Below are 18,431 nucleotides of genomic sequence, written 5' to 3' on the forward strand. Positions count from 1 at the left end.
GTCACCCAGGCTAGAATGCAGTGGTGCAATCATAGCTCACTGCAGCCTCAAACTCTCAGGCTCAAGCGATCCTCCTGCCTCAGCCTCCCAAGTAACTGGGACTACAGGTGTGTACCACTGCACTCAGCTAATTTTTGTAATTTTTCTTATAGAGATGGGATCTCACTGTGTTCCCCAGGCTGGTCTCGAACTTCTAAGCTCAAGCAATCCTCCTACCTCAGCCTCCCAAGTAGCTGAGACTACAGGTGTGCGCCACCATACCCATCTAATTTTTGTATTTTTTGTAAAGACTGGGTCTTACTATGTTTCCTGGCTGGTCTCAAACTCCTGGCCTCAAGCAATCCTCCCACTTCAGCCTCCCAAAATAATTCCTCCCTTTTTATTTATTTATTTTTTATTTTTTATGCTCCAGATGCACTGGATAATTCGTCTTTAAAGTTTGTTCTGCCTCCTCCCAACTGTGTGACCTTGGGTAAACTGCTTGCCCTCTCTGAGGCTCAGTCTCATACCCCATCATATAAATCTGCTTCTAGCTCCAACCAGATTCTTGGGAGGCTGTGGGAAACCAGCAGGCCCACCATCCTTACCTATTACCCCGCACCTGCCCAACCCATCCCAGTCCTGCCCGGCCACACTTACCATGCCTAGGTGGCCCAGCAGCCAGTTACGCCGGGGGGGCTGGGGGAAGCAGCGCAGCCGGCGGCAGGTGATGTAGAAGCTCTGGCAGAGCCTCAGGAACTGTAGCAGCAGGCGGAACAGGAAGAAGAGCAGGGAGAGGAGGAGGGCGGACACCGCGTATACGCGGAACGCCGTCTTCTCCAGCCCCAGGTAGTGCAGCAGGTGGTCCGTGAGGGGTAGCATCCTGGAGACACATAGGGTCAGGGGTCAGTGCAACATACAAGACGATGACCCATGGGGTCAGGTACAGTGTGCCTAGGGCACAGCAGGTTCCCAGCACACGTGAGTCCCAGACACCAAGGATACCTCTTCATCCCCCAGCCCTGACCTCCAGCCAGCTGGACAGATAGATACACTTGGGGCCCTGCTCATATGCCCTCAGCCTTGACTTTGGCAAGGTCATTCCCTTGACTTCTCTACCGTAGGGCATTCTCTACTCATGCATAGCCGGTCAGGCTGGGAAACCTAGATCCCCCTCCTAAAGGAACAGCTCTCAACCAATGACTGATGCTCACTGGTGGATAAATACCCCAGCTCCCTCACCCCTTGGGTGCAGTGACCCTGAGATATGGCTTCCACTCTCACTCCAGGCTTCCCCAGTGAGATTAAACTCCAGCTGCCCACAATAGAAACTCTTTAGCCACTTCCTTTCCCTCTCTTTTACTTTTTTTTTTTTTTTTTAGTTAAGATGAGATTCCCATAATGCAAAATTAATCATTTTAAAGAGAATAATTCAGTGGCATCAAGTACATTTACATATCATGCAAATACTACCTCCATCTAATTTCAGGACTTTCTTTCTTCCTTTCTTTTTTTCCTTTCTCTCCTTCTTTCTCTCTTTTTTTCTTTTTTCTTTTGTTGAAGGTCTCCTCTGTCATGCAGGCTAGAGTGCAGTGGCACAATCATGGCTCACTGCAGCCTCAACCTCTCCAGCTGAAGCAATCCTCCCACCTCAGTCTCCCAAGTAGCTGGAACTACAGGTGCATGCCACCAAGCCCGGCTGATTTTTGTTGTCTGTTTTTGTAGAGACAGTGTTTTGCCATGTTGCCCAGGCTGGTCTCGAATTCCCGGGCTCAAGCGATCTTCCTGCCTTGGCCCCCCAAAGTGCTAGGATTACAGGTGTGAGCCACCTCGCCCAGCTAGTTTCAGAACATTTTCATTATCCCCCCAAAAAACCCATCCCTGTTAGTAGCCACTTCTCCCTCCCTGAAGCCCCTGGCACCACTCATCTGCTTTCTCTCTCTATGGATTTAAGTATTCTGGATAGTTCCTATAAATCAAATTCTATGTGGCCTTTTGTGTCGGTTTCCTTCACTCAGCATCCTGTTTTCAAGGTTCATCTACATTGTAGCATCAATCAGAGCTTAATTCCTTGTACTGCTGAGTAATCTTCCTTTCTTCCTTCTTTCCTTCCTTCCTTCCCTCCTTCTTTGAGACAGGGTCTGGTTCCATCACTCAGGCTGGAGTGCAGTGGTGTGATCATGGCTGGCTCCAGCCTTGACCTCCCAGGCTCGTGTGATTCTCCTGCCTCAGCCTCCCAAGTAGCTGGGACTACAGGTGCATGCCACCACACCCAGCCTCATATTTTCCTTATCCATTCAACTGCGGATGGACATTTGGGCTGTTTCCACCTTTTGGCTATTATGAAATATGCTACTCTGAACATGTGTGCACATTTATTTGTCTGAGTACCTGTTTTCAATTCTTTGGGGTTCACTTTCTTCTTCCTTGCTGGTATTTTCTGTGATCACTTCCCCCAAAAAAGTTACTTGCACTCAGATCCTTGCTTTAGGGGCAGCTCCTAAGGAACCAAGACAAAGCGGGTAGGTAACCATAACATGAATAAAACAGTAACCAGGCAGGAAGGGCTTCCCATGCGCCAAGCACCACCATGCTCCGGGCGGTACCAGCCTCATCTCAGGGAATCTGATATGGTGGGGATCTGTGTCATCACCCAAACCTTATGTTGAACTGTAATCCCCAGTGTTGGAGATGGGGTCTGGTGAAAGGCGTTTGGATCACAGAGGTGGTATCTCTGTTTAGTACTATCCTCTTGGTGCTTGTCTTCCAGATAGTGAGTGAGTTCTCATGGGATCTTGTGGGTTTTTTGGTTTTTGTCTGGAGACAGGGTCTTGCTCTTGTTGCCCAGGCTGAAGCACAGTGGCATGATCTTGGCTGACTGCAGCCTCTGCCTCCTGGGTTCAAGCGATTCTCCTACCTCAGCCTCCTGAGTAGCTAAGATTACAGGCATGCACCACCACATCTAGCTAATTTTTTTTTTTGAGTGTATATTTTGGTAGAGATGGGGTTTCACCATGTTGCCCAGGCTGGTCTTGAACTCCTGACCTCAGGTGATCCGCCCTCCTTGACCTCCCAAAGTGCTGGGATTACAGGCACGAGCCACCATGCCCAGCCTGAGATCCCGTTGTTTAAAAGTGTGTAGCACTGGCTGGGCATGGTGGCTCAAACCTGTAATACTAGCACTTTGGGAGGTTGAGGTGGGCAGATCACATGAGGCCAGGAGTTCAAAACCAGCCTGGGCAATATGGTGAAACCCTGTCTCTAGTAAAATACAAAAAATTAGCCAGGCATGGTTGTGGGTGCCTGTAGTCCCAGCTACTTGGGAGGCTGAGGCAGGAGTATCGCTGAACCCAGGAGGCAGAGGTTGCAGTGATCCAAGATTGTACCATTGCACTCCAGCCTGGGTGACAGAGCAAGACTCTGTCTCCAAAAAGAAAAAGAAAAAAAAGTATGTAACACCTCCCGCGTCCGTCTCTTACTCCTGCACCAGCCACGTGATACAGCTACTCCCATTCTGCCTTCTACCATGATTGTAAGTTTCCTGATGCCTCCCGAGAAGCTGAGCAGATGCCAGCATCATGCTTCCTGTCCAGCCTGCAGAACCAAGAGCCAATAACATCTCTTTTCTTTATAAATTATCCAGTCTCAGGCATTTCTTTATAGCAATGCGAGAATGGACTAACACAGAATCATACACCAGTCCTCAGAGGTAGGTTCTATCATTCTCTCCATTTTCCAGATGAGGAAGCTAAACCCCGGCTCAATTTCTCAAACTCAACAGAGACAGAAGTTGGCAGGGGTTCCCCCAAGGCCCCACTAAGGGCCATCCTTAATCACCTTCACTTTGGGGGACCAAGGATCTCAGATCACCCCAAGGAGATTCCTGAAAATGACTGGAGCCTGCTCTCTTCTCTCCTTTCCAGCCAGTACCAACGGCTGAGGGTTCTTCCCTCTGTACGCCTATCTCCTCAGGCACCACAGCTAAAGGTGTGTACTCCAGGTGAGCCCCTGAGCCCTCAACCCCACCCACCCCTCCCAACAGTGTCCTCTACTAAGGGTTCAGACTAGTGTAGCTCTTCTTCTTCTTCTTTCTTCTTTCTTCTTTTTTTGAAACAGAGTCTCACTCTATTGCCCAGGCTGGAGTGCAATGGGATGATCTTGGCTCACTGCAACCTCCGCCTCCCGGTTCAAGCGATTCTCCTGCCTCAGCCTCCCAAGTAGCTGGGATTATAGGCACCCACCAACACTCCCAACTAATTTTTTGTATTTTTAGTAGAGACTGGCTTTCACCATGTTGGCCAGGCTGGTCTTGAACTCCTGACCTCAAGTGATCCACCCTCCTCAGCTTCCCTAAGTGCTGGGATTACAGACGTGAGCCGCCATGCCAGGCTTCATTTTGTTCTTCTGCTAGCCAATGCCAAACCACATTTACCATCCAGAAGTGAAATTTCTTGGCCAGGTGCAGTGGTTCACACCTGTAGTCTTAACATTTTGGGAGGCTGAGGCAGGTAGATCACTTGGGGTCAGGAGTTGGAGACCAGCCTCGAAAACATGACAAAACCCTGTCTCTACTAAACATACAAAAATTAGCTGGGTGTGGTGGTACGAGCCTGTAATCCCAGCTACTCAGGAGGCTGAGGCAGGAGAATCACTGGAACCTGGGAGGTGGAGGTTGCAATGAACTGAGGTCATGCCACTGCACTCCAGCCTGGGTGATGGAGTAAGACTCCATCTCAAAACAAAATAAAAATAATAAAAATAAAGAAGTGAAATTTCTTTCTGAGACAGAGTGTCACTATCACCCAGGCTACATAGTGACCCTAAAGAGCACTATCACAGCTCAGTGCAGCCTCAACCTCCCAGGCTGAAGTGATTCTCCCACCTCAGCCTCCCAAGTAGCTGGGACTAACAGGTGCGCACCACCATGCCCAGATAATTTTTTCTATTTTTTGTAGAGACAAGAGTCTCATGATGTTGCCCAGACTGGTCTCAAATTCCTAGGCTCAAGCAATCCTCCCACCTCTGCCTCCCAAAGTGCTGAGATTTACAGGCATGAGCCACCTCACCTGGCTTCAGAAGTGAAATTTTTATTAGTTACCACATCCTGGGAAAACAGCTAGGTGGGTCATCCTCAGATTTGGTGATCCCAATTGGGATAGATATTATGACTTAAAATATAGAGTATATGACCAGTCTTTTAAGACGGCTACAATCAAAACAAAAAACAGAAAATAAGTATGAACGAGGACGTGAACAAATTGGAACTGTTTTGCACTGTTGGTGGGAATGTAAAATGGTAAAGCTACTGTGGAAAACCATATGGTGGTTTTTTGTTTGTTTGTTTTTTGAGACGGAGTTTTGCTCTTGTTGCCCAGGCTGGAGTGCAATGGTGCAGTCTCAGCTCACTGCAACCTCTGCCTCCCAGGTTCAAGCGATTCTCATGCCTCAGCCTCCCAAGTAGCTGGGACTACAGGCACATGCCACCACACCCGGCTAATTTTTGTATTTTTAGTAGAGACGGGGTTTTACCATGTTGGCCAATCTGGTCTCAAACTCCTGACTTCAGGCTATCCACCCACCTCGACCTCCCAAAGTGCTGGCATTACAGGCATGAGCCACTGCAGCCACTGGTGGTTCCTTTTATGGTTAAACGAGCTGGACATGGTGATGCACAGCTGTGGTCCCAGCTACTTGGGGGCTGAGGTGGGAAGATTGCTTGAGCCCAGGTGTTTGAGTTTGCAGTGAGCTATGATCATGCCACTGCACTCCAGCTTGGGTGACATAGGGAAATCCTGTCTCTTAAAATAATTAAATTTAAAATTAAACATAGAATTACCCTATAATCCATCCATTCTACTTATGGGTATACACCCCAAAGAACTGAAACCAGCATCTCTAAGAGATATTTGCACACTCATGTTCCGAGGAGCAGGAGTGATAATCACTAAAACGTGGAAGTAGGCTGGGCACAGTGGCTCATGCGTGTAATCCCAGCACTTTGGGAGGCTGAGGGGGGCAGATCACCTGAGGTCAGGAGTTTGAGATCAGCCTGGCCAACATGGCGAAACCCCGTCTTTACTAAAAATACGATGCAAATATTACATTTGTGTACAATATTATATTTGTATTTGTATTTGTATACAATTGAATTTGTGTACAAATATTGTACAAATATGTCAGCCAGGTGTGGTGGTGGGAACCTGTAATCACAGCTACTGGGGAGGCTGAGGCCCAGGAATCACTTGAACCCAGGAGGCAGAGGTTGCAGTGAGCTGAGATTGAGCCACTGCACTCCAGTCTGGACAACAGAGCAAGACTCTGGCAAAAAAAAAAAAAAAAAAAAAAAAAAGAGGTGGAAGTAAACCAAGTGTTTATCAACAAATGAATGAATAAACAAAATAGGATCCGTCCATTTAAATGGAATATTATTCAGCCTTCAAAACGAAGGAAATTCTGCGATCTTGACTCACTGCAACCTTCACCTCCTGGTTTCAAATGATTCTCCTGCCTCAGCTTCCTGAATAGCTGGGATTACAGGCACATGCCACCATGCCCGGCTAATTTTTGTATTCTCAATAGAGACAAGAGTTTCACCATGTTGATCAGGCTGGTCTCAAACTCATGACCTTGTGATCTGCCCACCTCGGCCTCTCAAAGTGCTGGGATTACGGGCTTGAGCCACCTCATCTGGCCAAAAGGAAGGAGATTCTGACAAATGCTGCAACAGGGGTGAACCTTGAGGGCATCCTGCTCAGTGAAATAAGCCAATCACAAAAGGACGTATACTGTATGATTCCACTTGTATGAGGTCCCTGAAGTAGTCAAATTCATACAAACATAAAGTCACATAGGGGTTTTCAGGGGTGGTGGGGAAGGAGAATGGGGGAATTAGTGTTTCGTGGGGATGGAGTTTCAGTTTGGGAGCATGAGAAAATTCTAGAGAAGGATGGTAGGGATGGCTGCACAACACTGTGAATTTGCTTCATGCCACTGAACTGTACATTTTAAAATGGCTAAGATGGCCAGGTGCAGTGGCTCATGTCTGTAATCCCAGCACTTTGGGAGGCTGAGGCGGGTGGATCACCTCAGGTCAGGAGTTCGAGACCAGCCTGGCCAATATAGTGAAAACCTGTTTCTACTAAAAATACAAAAATTAGCTGGGTGTGGTGGCACACTGAGGCAGGAGAATGGCTTGAACTAGGGAGGTAGAGGTTGCGGTGAGCTGAGATGGCACCACTGCACTCCAGCCTAAGTGACAGAGTGAGATTCCATCTCAAAAAAAAAAAAAAAGAAAAAATGGTTAGATGGTAAATTTTATATGTATTTCACCACATTTAAAATTTTTAAAAATACGAAACCAGGCACTGTGTCAGCACCTGTAATTTCAGCCACTAGGGAGGCTGAGGCAAGAGGATCACTTGAGCCCAGGAGTTCAAGGCTGTAGTGCTCTATGTTCACACCTATGAACAGACCCTGTGCTCCAGCCTGGGCAACACAGCAAGACCCCACCTTTGAAAAAAATACAGACTGCTTGATGTAGGTGATATTTCCTTTGGAAAGCCCAGAGTAGGAGGAGGAAGCAACTTCCCAAAGGGAAGTACAAGGAGCTCCAAGTCACAAGTCCCAGGCAGAAGCTCCAAACTCGAGATGCTGATGGGCAACTGGGCTGCTTCTCACACGGGCAACTCCAGGTGACATGCTCCATAGGAAGCAACTGTGAATATTTATTTTCCTTTTTTTCTTTTGAGATAGGGTCCCGCTCTGTTGCTCAGGCTGGAGTACAGTGACACAGTCATAACCCACTGCAGCCTTGAACTCCTGGGTTCAGGGGATTCTTCCACCTCAGCCTCCTGAGTAGCTAGAACTACAGGTGTGCACTGCCATGCCCAGCTAGCTTTTTAAATTTTTGGTAGACACGGGGTCTTACTATATTGCCCAGCCTGGTCTTGAACTCCTGACGTTAAGCATTCCTCCCATTTCAACCTCTCAAAGTGCTGGGATTAGAGGAGTGACCCACAGCACCGGGCGGTGGTATTTATTTCCATGCCAACTTAATGATGGGTAATGATTATCCCTAGCAATGCTGGGGAAGCCAGCTAGTGATAACTACTACTAATTAGAAACTTTACTCTTTTTTTTTTCTTTTTTCTGGGGGAGGGGGTGGTATGGCAGATGGAGTCTTGCTCTGTAGCCCAGGCTGGAGTGCAGTGGTGTGATCTCGGCTCACTGCAACCTCCACCTCCGGGGTTCAAGCGATTCTCCTGCCTCAGCCTCCCGAGTAGCTGGAATTACAGGCACCTGCCACCACTCCTGGCTAATTTTTGTATTTTCAGTAGAGACTGAGTTTCATCATGTTGGCCAGGCTGGTCTTGAACTCCTGACCTCAGATGGTCCACCCACCTCGGCCTCCCAAAGTGCTGGGATTACAGGCACGAGCCACAACACCCAGCCCTACTTCCTAATCTTTAGAACCTGTGAATGTGACTTCATATGCCAGAGTCTTTACAAATGCGAATAAGTTAAGGATTTTTGTTGCTGAGGCAAGGTCTTGCTCTATCAGCCAGGCTGGATACAGTGACACAAAAGCACAGCTCACCGCAGCCTCGGTCTCCTGGGCTCAAGCAATCCTCCTGCCTCAGCCTCCTGAGTAGCTGGAACTACAGGAACATGCCATTGCTCCAACTAATTTTTAAAATTTTTGTAGAGATTGGGAGGGGGGTTCTCACTATGTTGCCCAGGCTGGCCTCGAACTGCTGGCCTCAAGTGACCCTCCTGGGTCCGGCTCCCAAAATGCTGGGATTACAGGCAAGAGCAACTGCACTTGGCCAACTTAAGAATCTTAAGCTGGGGAGATGAGCCTACGTTCTCCAGGTGGGACTTAAATGTAACTGAAGTTCCCTAAGAAGAAAGAAGCAGGCTGCACGTGGTGGCTCACGCCTGTAATCCCAGCACTTTGGGAGGCCGAGGTGGGCAGATCACTTGAGGTCAGGAGTTCAAAACCAACTTGGCCAACATGGCGAAAACCCATCTCTGCTAAATATACAAAAATTAGCTGGGTGTGGTGGCAGGTGCCTGTAGTCCCAGCTACTTAGGTGGCTGAGGGGAGAGAATCGCTTAAACCTGGAAGGTGGAGGTTGCAGTGAGCCAAGATCACACCACCACACTGCAGCCTGGGTGACAAAGTGAGACCTTGTCTCAAAAAAAAAAAAAAAGCAGAGGGAGGTTTGACAGGCAGAAGAGGAGAAGGCCACATGAGGATAGAGAGAGAGACTCAAGAGATGTGTCCATGAGCCAAGGAACCACCAGAAGCTGAAAGAGGCAAGGAAGAGACCCTTCCGCAGAGCCTTCAGAAAGAGCATAGCCAATACTTGGATTTCAGACTTCTGGCCTCTAGCACTGTGAGAGAATAAATGTGTGTTGTCTTCAGCCACCGAGTTTGTAGTCATTTTGTTACAGCAGCCACAGGAAACTCATATACAGGTTAAGGGATTGGAGAATAATCCCTTTAGACAAGGTGGTCCAGGAGGGCTTCTTGGAAGAGGTGTCTCAGAGCAGAGACTTAAGTGACGTGAGGAACTTGAAAGAAAGGGGGCCAGGCATGGTGGCTCCCCTGTGTAATTCCAGCACTTTGGGAGGCCAAGGCAAAAGGATGGCTTGAGGCCAGGAGTTCCAGGCCAGCCTGGGCAACATAGTGAGACCCCCATCTCTAGCAAAAAAATTTAAAATTAGTCAGGCATAGTGGCATATGCCTTCTAGTCCCAGCTACTCAGGAGGCTGAGGTGGGAGGACTGCTTGAGCCCAGAAGGTCAAGGCTGCAGTGAGCTATGATCACACCACTGCACCCCTGCCTGGGTGAGAGTGTGAGATCCTGTCTCTTTTTATTTTTTTAGAGACGGGGTCTTGCTATGTTGCCCAGGCTGGAGTGCAGTGGCTATTCACAGGTGTGATCCCACTACTGATCAGAACAAGAGTTTTGACCTACTCTGTTTCTGACCTGGGCCAGTTCACCCCTCCTTAGGCAACCTGGTGGTCCCCTGCTCCCGAGAAGCCACTATATTGATGCCGAACTTAGTGTAGACACCCGATCGGCACAGCGCACTATAGTGCAGAACTCCTGGACTCAAGCGATCCTCCAGCCTCAGCCTCCTGAGTAACTGGGACTACAGGCACGCATCACTGTATCACTGTGCCCGGAGAGACCCTGTCTCTTAAAAAAAAAGGAAAGGGATTTTCTTATTAAATGCATGCATGTATTTGTGCGCGCGCACACACACACACACACACACATACACCATGAACATCTGGGTTCTATTTCTGCCTCCTTACTAACTGGCTATGTGGCCTAGTCCTCAGTTTCCCCATTTGTACCTGGGGGTGACTATAAAAAGATGATCTCTGGGTCCACACCAGTATGACCTTTTCTGCCTGCAGCCTGATCAGGGGAGTGGAGTGGGTGTTACCATCTTGGCAGGCCCAAAAGTGCTGAGAGGGAGTCAACATATTCAGACAACAGGGGTCACATGCATCATCACATCCACCCCCAGGAGCCACCTGGATACAGTTTAGTTCCCATCCCAGCCACCACAATCCCCTTTCTAAGGGCCTGCAACTCCCATGCTCTAACACCCTCCCTGGCTCCCTACTCCCCTCAGCCTGGCATCTGAAGCCTTTCAGGAACTCGCCCCTGCCCATCCTCCACTTTGGCCTCAAAAAGTCCCCTCCTCTGGCTGGGCACTGTGGCTCGTGCCTGTAATCCCAGTACTTTGGGAGGCTGAGGCAGGTGGATCTCTTGAGGTCAGGAGTTCAAGACCAACATGGCCAACATGGCGAAATCCCATCTCTAGTAAAAATACAAAAATTAGCCAGGCGCGGTGGTGAGTGCCTGTAGTCCCAGCTACTCGGGAGGCTGAGGCAGGAGAATCACTTGAGCCTGGGAGGCGGAGGTTGCAGTGAGCTACGGAGATTGCACCACTGCACTCCAGCCTGGGCAACAGAGTGAAACTCCGTCTGAAAAAAAAAAAAAAAGTGCCCTTCTCAGTGTGCTTTGAGCCCTTCTTTCTTTATCTTTTCTTTTTTTTTTTTTTTTTTTTTGAGACAGTTTCGCTCTTGTTGCCCAGGCTGGAGTGCAATGACACGATCTCAGCTTGCTGCAACCTCCGCCTCCCGGGTTCAAGTGATTCTCCTGCCTCAGCCTCCCGAGTTGCTTGGATTACAGGCACCCACCACCACACCTGGCTAATTTTGTTTTTTCAGTAGAGACAGGTCTTCTCCATGTTGGTCAGGCTGGTGTCAAACTCCTGACCTCAGGTGATCCACGCACCTCAGCCTCCCAAAGTTCTGGGACTACAGGTGTGAGCCACTGCGCCCGGCCTTGAGCCCTTCTTTCTGCACCCAGTTTGTAAATGTTGGGGCTCCTTAAAGCCGCATCGTCTCCCCTTTCCTCTGTGCCCACATCCTGAGGATTGCACCCCTCCCGTGGTCTCAGCAATCCTATCTCAAAGGCGACTCCCATGTCTCAATGTCCAACACTGCTAGGTCCAGCCAGCTCCTCAACATCCCCCTGGGGGCATCTCCTAGACTCTCAGATTCACCTCACCCTCTTCCTGCCCCTTTCAGCCACATCCAATCTGTTGCCAGGTCCTGCTAGTGGTCCACCCTAAACATCTTCCGAATCCATTCATCCTGCTCCATCCCCAACATCCCAACCCACATCAGGCCAGCACTGCAGTGGCCCCTTCCCACTGATTCCTAGAGGTCCACCCTTTCTCCCTGCAAGAAGTCCATTCTGCACACACAGCCAGAGAGATCTTCCTCAAATTAACTCAGACCATGAACTTCCCCTGCTCAAAATTCTCCCATGGCTCCCCTCTTTGCTCTAAATGAAATTTAGACTCTTTTGTTATCATGGTTTTTCTTTTGGAGACAGGGTCCTGCTGTGTCACCCAGGCAGAAATGTGGTGCAATTATAGCTCACTGCAGCCACAAACTCCTGAGCTCAAGAGATCCTCCCGCCTCAGCTTCCCCAGTACCTGAGACTGCAGGCAGCCACCACTATGCCCAGCTAATTTTAGATTTTGGGTAGAGATGGGATCTGACTATGCTGTCCAGGCTGGTCTTGAACTCCTGGCCTCAGGTGATCCTCTCACCTCAGCTTTCCAAAGTGCTGGGATTCCAGGCATGAGCCACCTCATCTGGCTAAATTTAGACTTTTTGTCATGGACCACAACAACCTGCGTGGCCCATCCCTGTTGGTGCCTCTAGCCCGGTCCCCCGTCACTTGCTCACCTTGGGCCACTCCAGCCCACTCCTGCCACAGGCCAAGCTAGTTCCTGTCTCAGAGCCTTTGCACATTCTGTTCCCTCCATCCACATGCCTTTCCCCAGGTCTGCCCACAACAGCTCCTCATCCTCCAACCCCAGCGCTGCCTTGATGGTCCATTCTTTTGCACCACCATCAGCCACCTCTCCTCGATCACTCTCCAAAGAATCACCCAGCACCTGCTATATGTGATGATTTCCACCATCATTCACTCCATCTTCCCAGTAACCCTTAAAGAGAGCTGGAAGATTTCTTTTGTTTTTTTTTTTTTTTTGAGACGAAGTCTTGCTGTGTCGCCCAGGCTGAAGTGCAGTGGCACGATCTCAGCTCACTGCAACCTCCGCCTCCCGGGTTCAAGCAATTCTGCTGCCTCAGCCTCCAACCTGGGCAACAGAGCTAGACTCTGTCTCAAAAAATACATATTCTTAAAAAAGGCTAAAAAATGATCTATACATATGGCTCTTGAGGACTTAGTTTTCACAACACTATAGGATATAATCTCCATGTAATCCTTATAAACCTGAAGACTGATTTTCCAGAATGCTCGATACTGTTAATTACATCTCCATTAGGGCCAAAAACAATGGCCTGTGTTTCTCTATACAGCTGTGTTGCTTTCGATGCTGTGTTACTGTACACAGAAGTGAGAACACTGAGGCTCTGTGTGCGGTCCATATGGAAAGCCTGGTAGCCCTGCAAGTTAAGTACTGCTTCCATTCATCATTTATACTGGAATTTTTCTCCCCATGGAATGTAATAAAGCTTAGTGTTTGTCACCAATAAATGGTAATAATAATAAAAAAGAGAGAGAAGGTTTGAGGACCCCTGAGAAATGGTGGCAGCTACTGGAAAGGGCCTGAAAGAACTCGGGGCAGGGGTGGAAGGGAAAATTCAGTTTACTGTTGACTCTTCTAGGTCTTTTGATTTCCTATACCATGAGCACATGCTACCCATTCAAAAAAATTAATCAATTATAAAAATTCATTAGTTGTTTGGGCACAGTGGCTCAAGCCTATGATCCCAGAACTTTGGGAGGCTGAGGCGGGTGGATCACGAGGTCAAGAGATCGATATCATCCTGGCCAACGTGGTGAAATCCTATCTCTACTAAAAATACAAAAATTAGGCAGGCACGGTGGCAGCCACCTGCAGTCCCAGCTACTTGGGAGGCTGCGGCGGAGGCAGCAATGAGCCAAAATCACGCTGCTGCACACGAGCATGAGCCACAGAGTAAGACTCTATCTCAAAAATAAAAACTAATTTAATTTAATTTAATGTACACTTTTGGCTCTAACAGGCCTGGGTTCAAATCTCAGCTCTCCTGTTTCCTAGGTTAGCAGCCTTGGGTGAACCTAGACCCTGCCATCAGCCTCCCTTTGCCAACCTGTAAAATGGGTTGATAATAACAGGACCTACCCCCTGAGGTTGTTTGGGACAGCTCAGTGAAATAAGGCACATAAGCATGGAAAGGCCTTGTCACTTAGCACACAAAATATTAGCCATGATGACTCCTCCCATTATTACTAGTTGATACAAGCGAGAGCAATTCAAAGGTGGCACCCTCAGAATGCTGTGGGTGGCTGGCATGCCCGCTCCCTCTCTACACCAGCCCCAATCTCATCCAGCAGGCCTACCTTGGCAGAGGTGGCCCCGCCTTGCTAGGGCCTGCGTGATCTGGCAGTGGCAAAGCCAGCGACTGGCTCTGCGGCCCGGCCCACACCCAGAAAGTGCTGGTTTGTCGGGTTGGCCTGGCCATGCACCAGCTGAGGACTTGTTATACAAGGTGTGTGGGCTCCCAAGAAGAAATACAGGGCACGGACCAGGGCCGATGCCAGGTACCAGACACATGCCTCTTCTTGAACTGCAGGGGCTGGGGCCGGCCAGGAGCCTGGCGGAAGAGCACCCCAATGCTGGCCCCATCACCCCACATCCCAGCCCTCCTTTTCACTCCAAGCCTACAGTCAAGACAGCCTGCCCCTGTCCCAACTGATTCCTGGCACCACCTTGACTTCCTTCACACTGTAGGGCTGGCTTACCCCAGAGACTCACATATTCCCCAAAGTGCCAGAGCCCGGAAGGCCTGAGCTGAGAGGGGTCTTCTAGGTTGTTTTTTTTAGACGGGGTCCTGCTCTGTCACCCAGGAAGCTGGAGGCAGTGGTGTGATCTTGGCTCACTGCAACCTCCCCTTCCTGGGCTTAAGTGATCCTCCCACCTCAGCCTCCTAAGTAGCTGGGACTACAGGCGCCTGCCACCATGCTCGGCTAATTTTTTGAAAATTTTTATTAAAAAAATTAATATAGGGTCAGCCAGGTGCAGTGGCTCACGTCTGTAATCCCTACACTTTGGGAGGCTGAGGCAAGGCAATCACCTGAGGTCAGGAGTTCAAGACCAGTCTGACCAACACGGACAAACCCTGTCTCTACTAAAAATACAAAAATAGCCGGGCGTGGTGGCACATGCCTGTAATCCCAGCTACTCGGGAGGCTGAGGCAGGAGAATGGCTTGAACCTGGGAGGCGGAGGTTTCAGTGAGCAGAGATCATGCCATTGCACCCCAGCCTGGGCAAAAATAGCAAAATTCCATCTCAAAAAAAATATTAATATAAGGTCTCCCTATATTGCTCAGGCTGGTCTCAAACTCTTGGGCTCTAACCATCCTCCAGCCTCAGCCTCCCAAAGTGCTAGGGTTACAGGCGTGAATCACCATGCCCAGCCTGGCTTCCAGGCCTTTTGGAGTCTCCACTCAGCACTCCAAATTTCTGAAGTTCTGAGAAAGAGCTTCAGAGTCATTTATGACTAATGAGGGCAGAGCCAAGTTGGCAAATGGGGTCAAGGAGATACTCCCATTGCAGCTTTGATCATATTCGAAACTTTTGCTAACAATTTCCTTGGCTCGAAGGGAATCCTGGCAGAAAAAGAAGTTTCAAAACCACTAGTAATCTAGACCATTGCAGGGCTATCATTGTCTGCCCACCATCCCAAGTGTGGCCACACCTGGACATGAGCCTCAGAAAGGATTCTATAAAGCTCTGCCGCTTTGTTGTGTGACCTCGGGTGAGTGTCTGCACCTCTCTAAGCCTTGATTTCTTCATCCATTAAGACAGAAGCCCTACTTACCCTCCTCACGGGGCCTCGATGACAATGCAACATTTATAAAGTGTTCAGCCCACTTCCGGGCACACAGTAAGCCTTTGACCAATGATACCTGTCATTGCTGTTGGTGCTGCCATCGTGTTTATTATTGTGACCTGGCCATCTGGAGTTTGGAGAATCAGGTCCAAGGTTTGTCAACAAAGAGAGAAGGGCCAGGAGTAGGGGCTCATGCCTGTAATCCCAGCACTTTGGGAGGCTGAGGCAGGTGGATTGCTTGAGTCCAGGAGTTCGAGACCAGCCTGGGCAACATGGTAAAACCATGTCTCTACTAAAATACAAAAAAATAGCCAGGTGTGACGGTGCATGTCTGTAGTCCTAGATACTCAGGAGGCTGAGGTGGGAGGATCGTTTGAGCCCAGGAGGTCAAGGCTGCAGTGAGCTATGATTATGCCACTGCACTCCTGCCTGGGTGATAGAGTGACACCCTGTCTCAACAACAAAAAAAGAAGAAAGAAGAAGGAGGAGGAGGAAGAAGAGGAAGAGGAGGAGGAGGAGAAGGAGGAGGAGGAGAAGGAGGAGGAGGAGGAGGAGGAAAGGAAAGAAAGAAAAAAGAAAAAGGAGAGATGGGTCCCATTCCCTGAATGCCTCCCCAGTCATCCAAGCCCCTCTGTGGACACCAACCCGGGTCATCGCCGGACACCAGCCTAGAGTTAATGTTACTGTTCAGAAACCCAAGCTGGGCTATTTAGTGATACCAGGGCCATTGGAAAGTGGCCGGGGACTTTGGGGTCAAACAGGGCTTGTTTGTTCAAATCCCAGTTCTCCCACTGGGCACTGGGTGTTCAGGGGCACAGGTTTCTTCTCTCTGGGCCTCAGTTTCCTTGCCTGTAAAATGAGGGTGGTAGAGGGGATCCGGGGAGGTTCCTCCTCTTTGGGGTTTGGAGTTACTCAGGGAGGAGTTTGATGCTCCCAGTCCTGGCTGGGCACAGCTCCAGGACCCAGAAGTAGGGGATAGGGCAAGAGGTACAGGGAAGGAGGAATTTTGGGTGCACAGCCAGCCCTGGCCATCTCCTTTCACCTATGGGGTGGTGACAGACACACAATGAGTGCATACATGAGGGATGAGCAGGCAGATGAACCAGGTGAGATGCCCTCCAGCCTGAGACTCCCCAGGTGGCTAGCCTCAGCCACCTTGCATACCCAGGCTGGTCCAGACCCCTGGGAGATCAGAAAGCATCATCCTTCCAGCATCTACCAGACGGACATCACCTGGGACCAACCGCAGGACGTTGCTCAACCCTCAGAGCCAACTCTCAGGGCCAGAAGAACATCGTCTTTTCATAGAGGGGCCCTGAGTCTGGCATGGATGGCCAGAGGGTCCCTGATGGCAGCTGGACCACAAGCCTAACCCATAGGTTGAATGTACAGCTTCCCCTTCAAGATGATGTGCAGTGGTGAAATCCTAAGGTGAATCCCCATTCAGCCCCAAAGAGGCGTCTTAGGGCAGGGCTTGAACCCATCTGGGATGCCCTGACCGCGAAAGGGGTCTTCTGGAGGCTCCCTCCCCATCACAGACACCCAAAGGATGCGCCTAGGACTCCAAAGCGCGTGCGCATACACACACACACACACACACACACACACACACACACACACACACACAGAGGCACAAATGCAGCAAACGTCAAGGACACACCCACGTGCCCCTCTCCCCGCAACTGTCCCGGGCAGGCAGCCCTGTCCTGGGTCCTGAGGGAGTCCCCACGGCCGGCTGCGCCCCTCCTGCCTCCACGGGCGCAGTCCTTCGCCCTGGCCCCGCCAGCACTGAGCCCGGCGAGCCTCGGGTTACAGCGCAGCGCCGCGGCGGCGCTCAGGTTACAGCCTCCACCCCGCGCGCACTCACCAGTTGGTCTCAGCCTCCCGTCCTGGATCCGGATCTGCTGGGGCCACTACCTGGGATCTGACCAAACCGTCCCGCGGCCCAGCCCTTTAACCCCGCCCGACCCCGCCAAGGGGTTCCGCCCCCCAGACACCCCGCCCCGGGCCCCCGCAGGGCTCTTGGCGGGGACGCCAGGGCTGCCCCCAGAAAAGGAGGGAACAAGAAATAGGCGTGTGAAGGGGTGGAGAGAGACGGAGAGAGAGACTGAGACTGAGATGGAGAGGTGGAGAGAGACAGACGGAAGTCCCAAACCATCAGGGACTGCTCTGGACCACACTCCTCTCACACCAGCATCCCTCATGGCCCCTACTGGCAAGCTTGAACAGCAATCCCTAAACCATCACCCCCTGGGACCCCACTAATCCCCCCAGAAGCCTCCTCTGGGGCCCTCAGGAATTCTCTGGCTCCACCAGCCCTTGGGAACCAGCCCTTCCCCTCTGTCTGGATCCTGAACCTAACCTGTCGTCCCCCGCCCCCACAACACACACACCCCTGGAGGCTCTGCACCCTCCAGCAGCTCTTCCTCCAGGAAGACCTCCACCTCAACAAATAACACCAGACTGGTTCTGCTCCCCCCACCCTACTCCTTCTCACCTGCTGCCAGACACCTTAAGCCTCTGGCCAGGATGTTGTCCTTGGCAAGCCCATCTGTTCCAGATGTGTCCAGACATCAGCCCCGCCTCTGGATGTGTCTGTCCTCCTGGGTTGGTGGGTGGATGTGTGGCTGACCTGAGCAAGTGGGCAGACAGATGAGAAGACAAGAATCCCCACTTGCCCCAGCAGCTGGTAAATTCAGAAGCCTTCCTTAGCCCTCTTTTTTCCGATAATACTCTCTCACCTGGTGCTGGGCTCTCGGGAAGAGGGCGTGGGAGGAGCGAGGCATGTTTCCAGGTGAAGAAGAGGAGACACACGTAATTGAAGTTTTGCTGCTTGGAGGAGGCAGACGTGAGGTCGGGGAAGGCGACGTGAAGGATGTGACATTTGAGCTGGGGCTGCAGGGAGAGGTTGGATTTCAACAGGTATGAGAGAGGGGGTAGGGCTCACGCACAGAGAAATTGGAGGGTGTGACTTGGCAGGTGGCTTTCCCTGGCCTTGTGGTTTGAG

The 18,431-nt window shown here is 50.4% G+C and overlaps 1 protein-coding gene across 3 annotated transcripts in view; it reads right to left on the reverse strand.

Annotated features, from left to right (window-relative positions):
* LOC116544934 (cytochrome P450 4F22) overlaps nucleotides 1–17,965 on the reverse strand; it is a 47,320-nt gene extending 29,355 nt beyond the window's left edge. The window contains exons 1-3 of one of the 3 annotated variants that reach the window (XM_032271532.1): nucleotides 17,818–17,965; nucleotides 2,371–2,479; nucleotides 640–862 (exon numbers count right to left, since the gene is read on the reverse strand). In XM_032271532.1, the coding sequence (XP_032127423.1) occupies nucleotides 640–861 (222 nt within the window). In that variant the 5' untranslated portion in view covers nucleotide 862; nucleotides 2,371–2,479; nucleotides 17,818–17,965. Of the gene's footprint in view, nucleotides 1–639; nucleotides 863–2,370; nucleotides 2,480–17,291; nucleotides 17,383–17,817 lie in introns of those variants that run through there. The other 2 variants (XM_032271531.1, XM_032271533.1) reach the window with 2 other exon arrangements.
* Nucleotides 17,966–18,431: the final 466 nt, after the last annotated feature.

Source organism: Sapajus apella, unplaced genomic scaffold (genome assembly GCF_009761245.1).
Source record: "Sapajus apella isolate SASKATOON/1434 unplaced genomic scaffold, GSC_monkey_1.0 scaffold237, whole genome shotgun sequence".
Taxonomy (NCBI): Eukaryota; Metazoa; Chordata; class Mammalia; order Primates; family Cebidae; genus Sapajus; species Sapajus apella.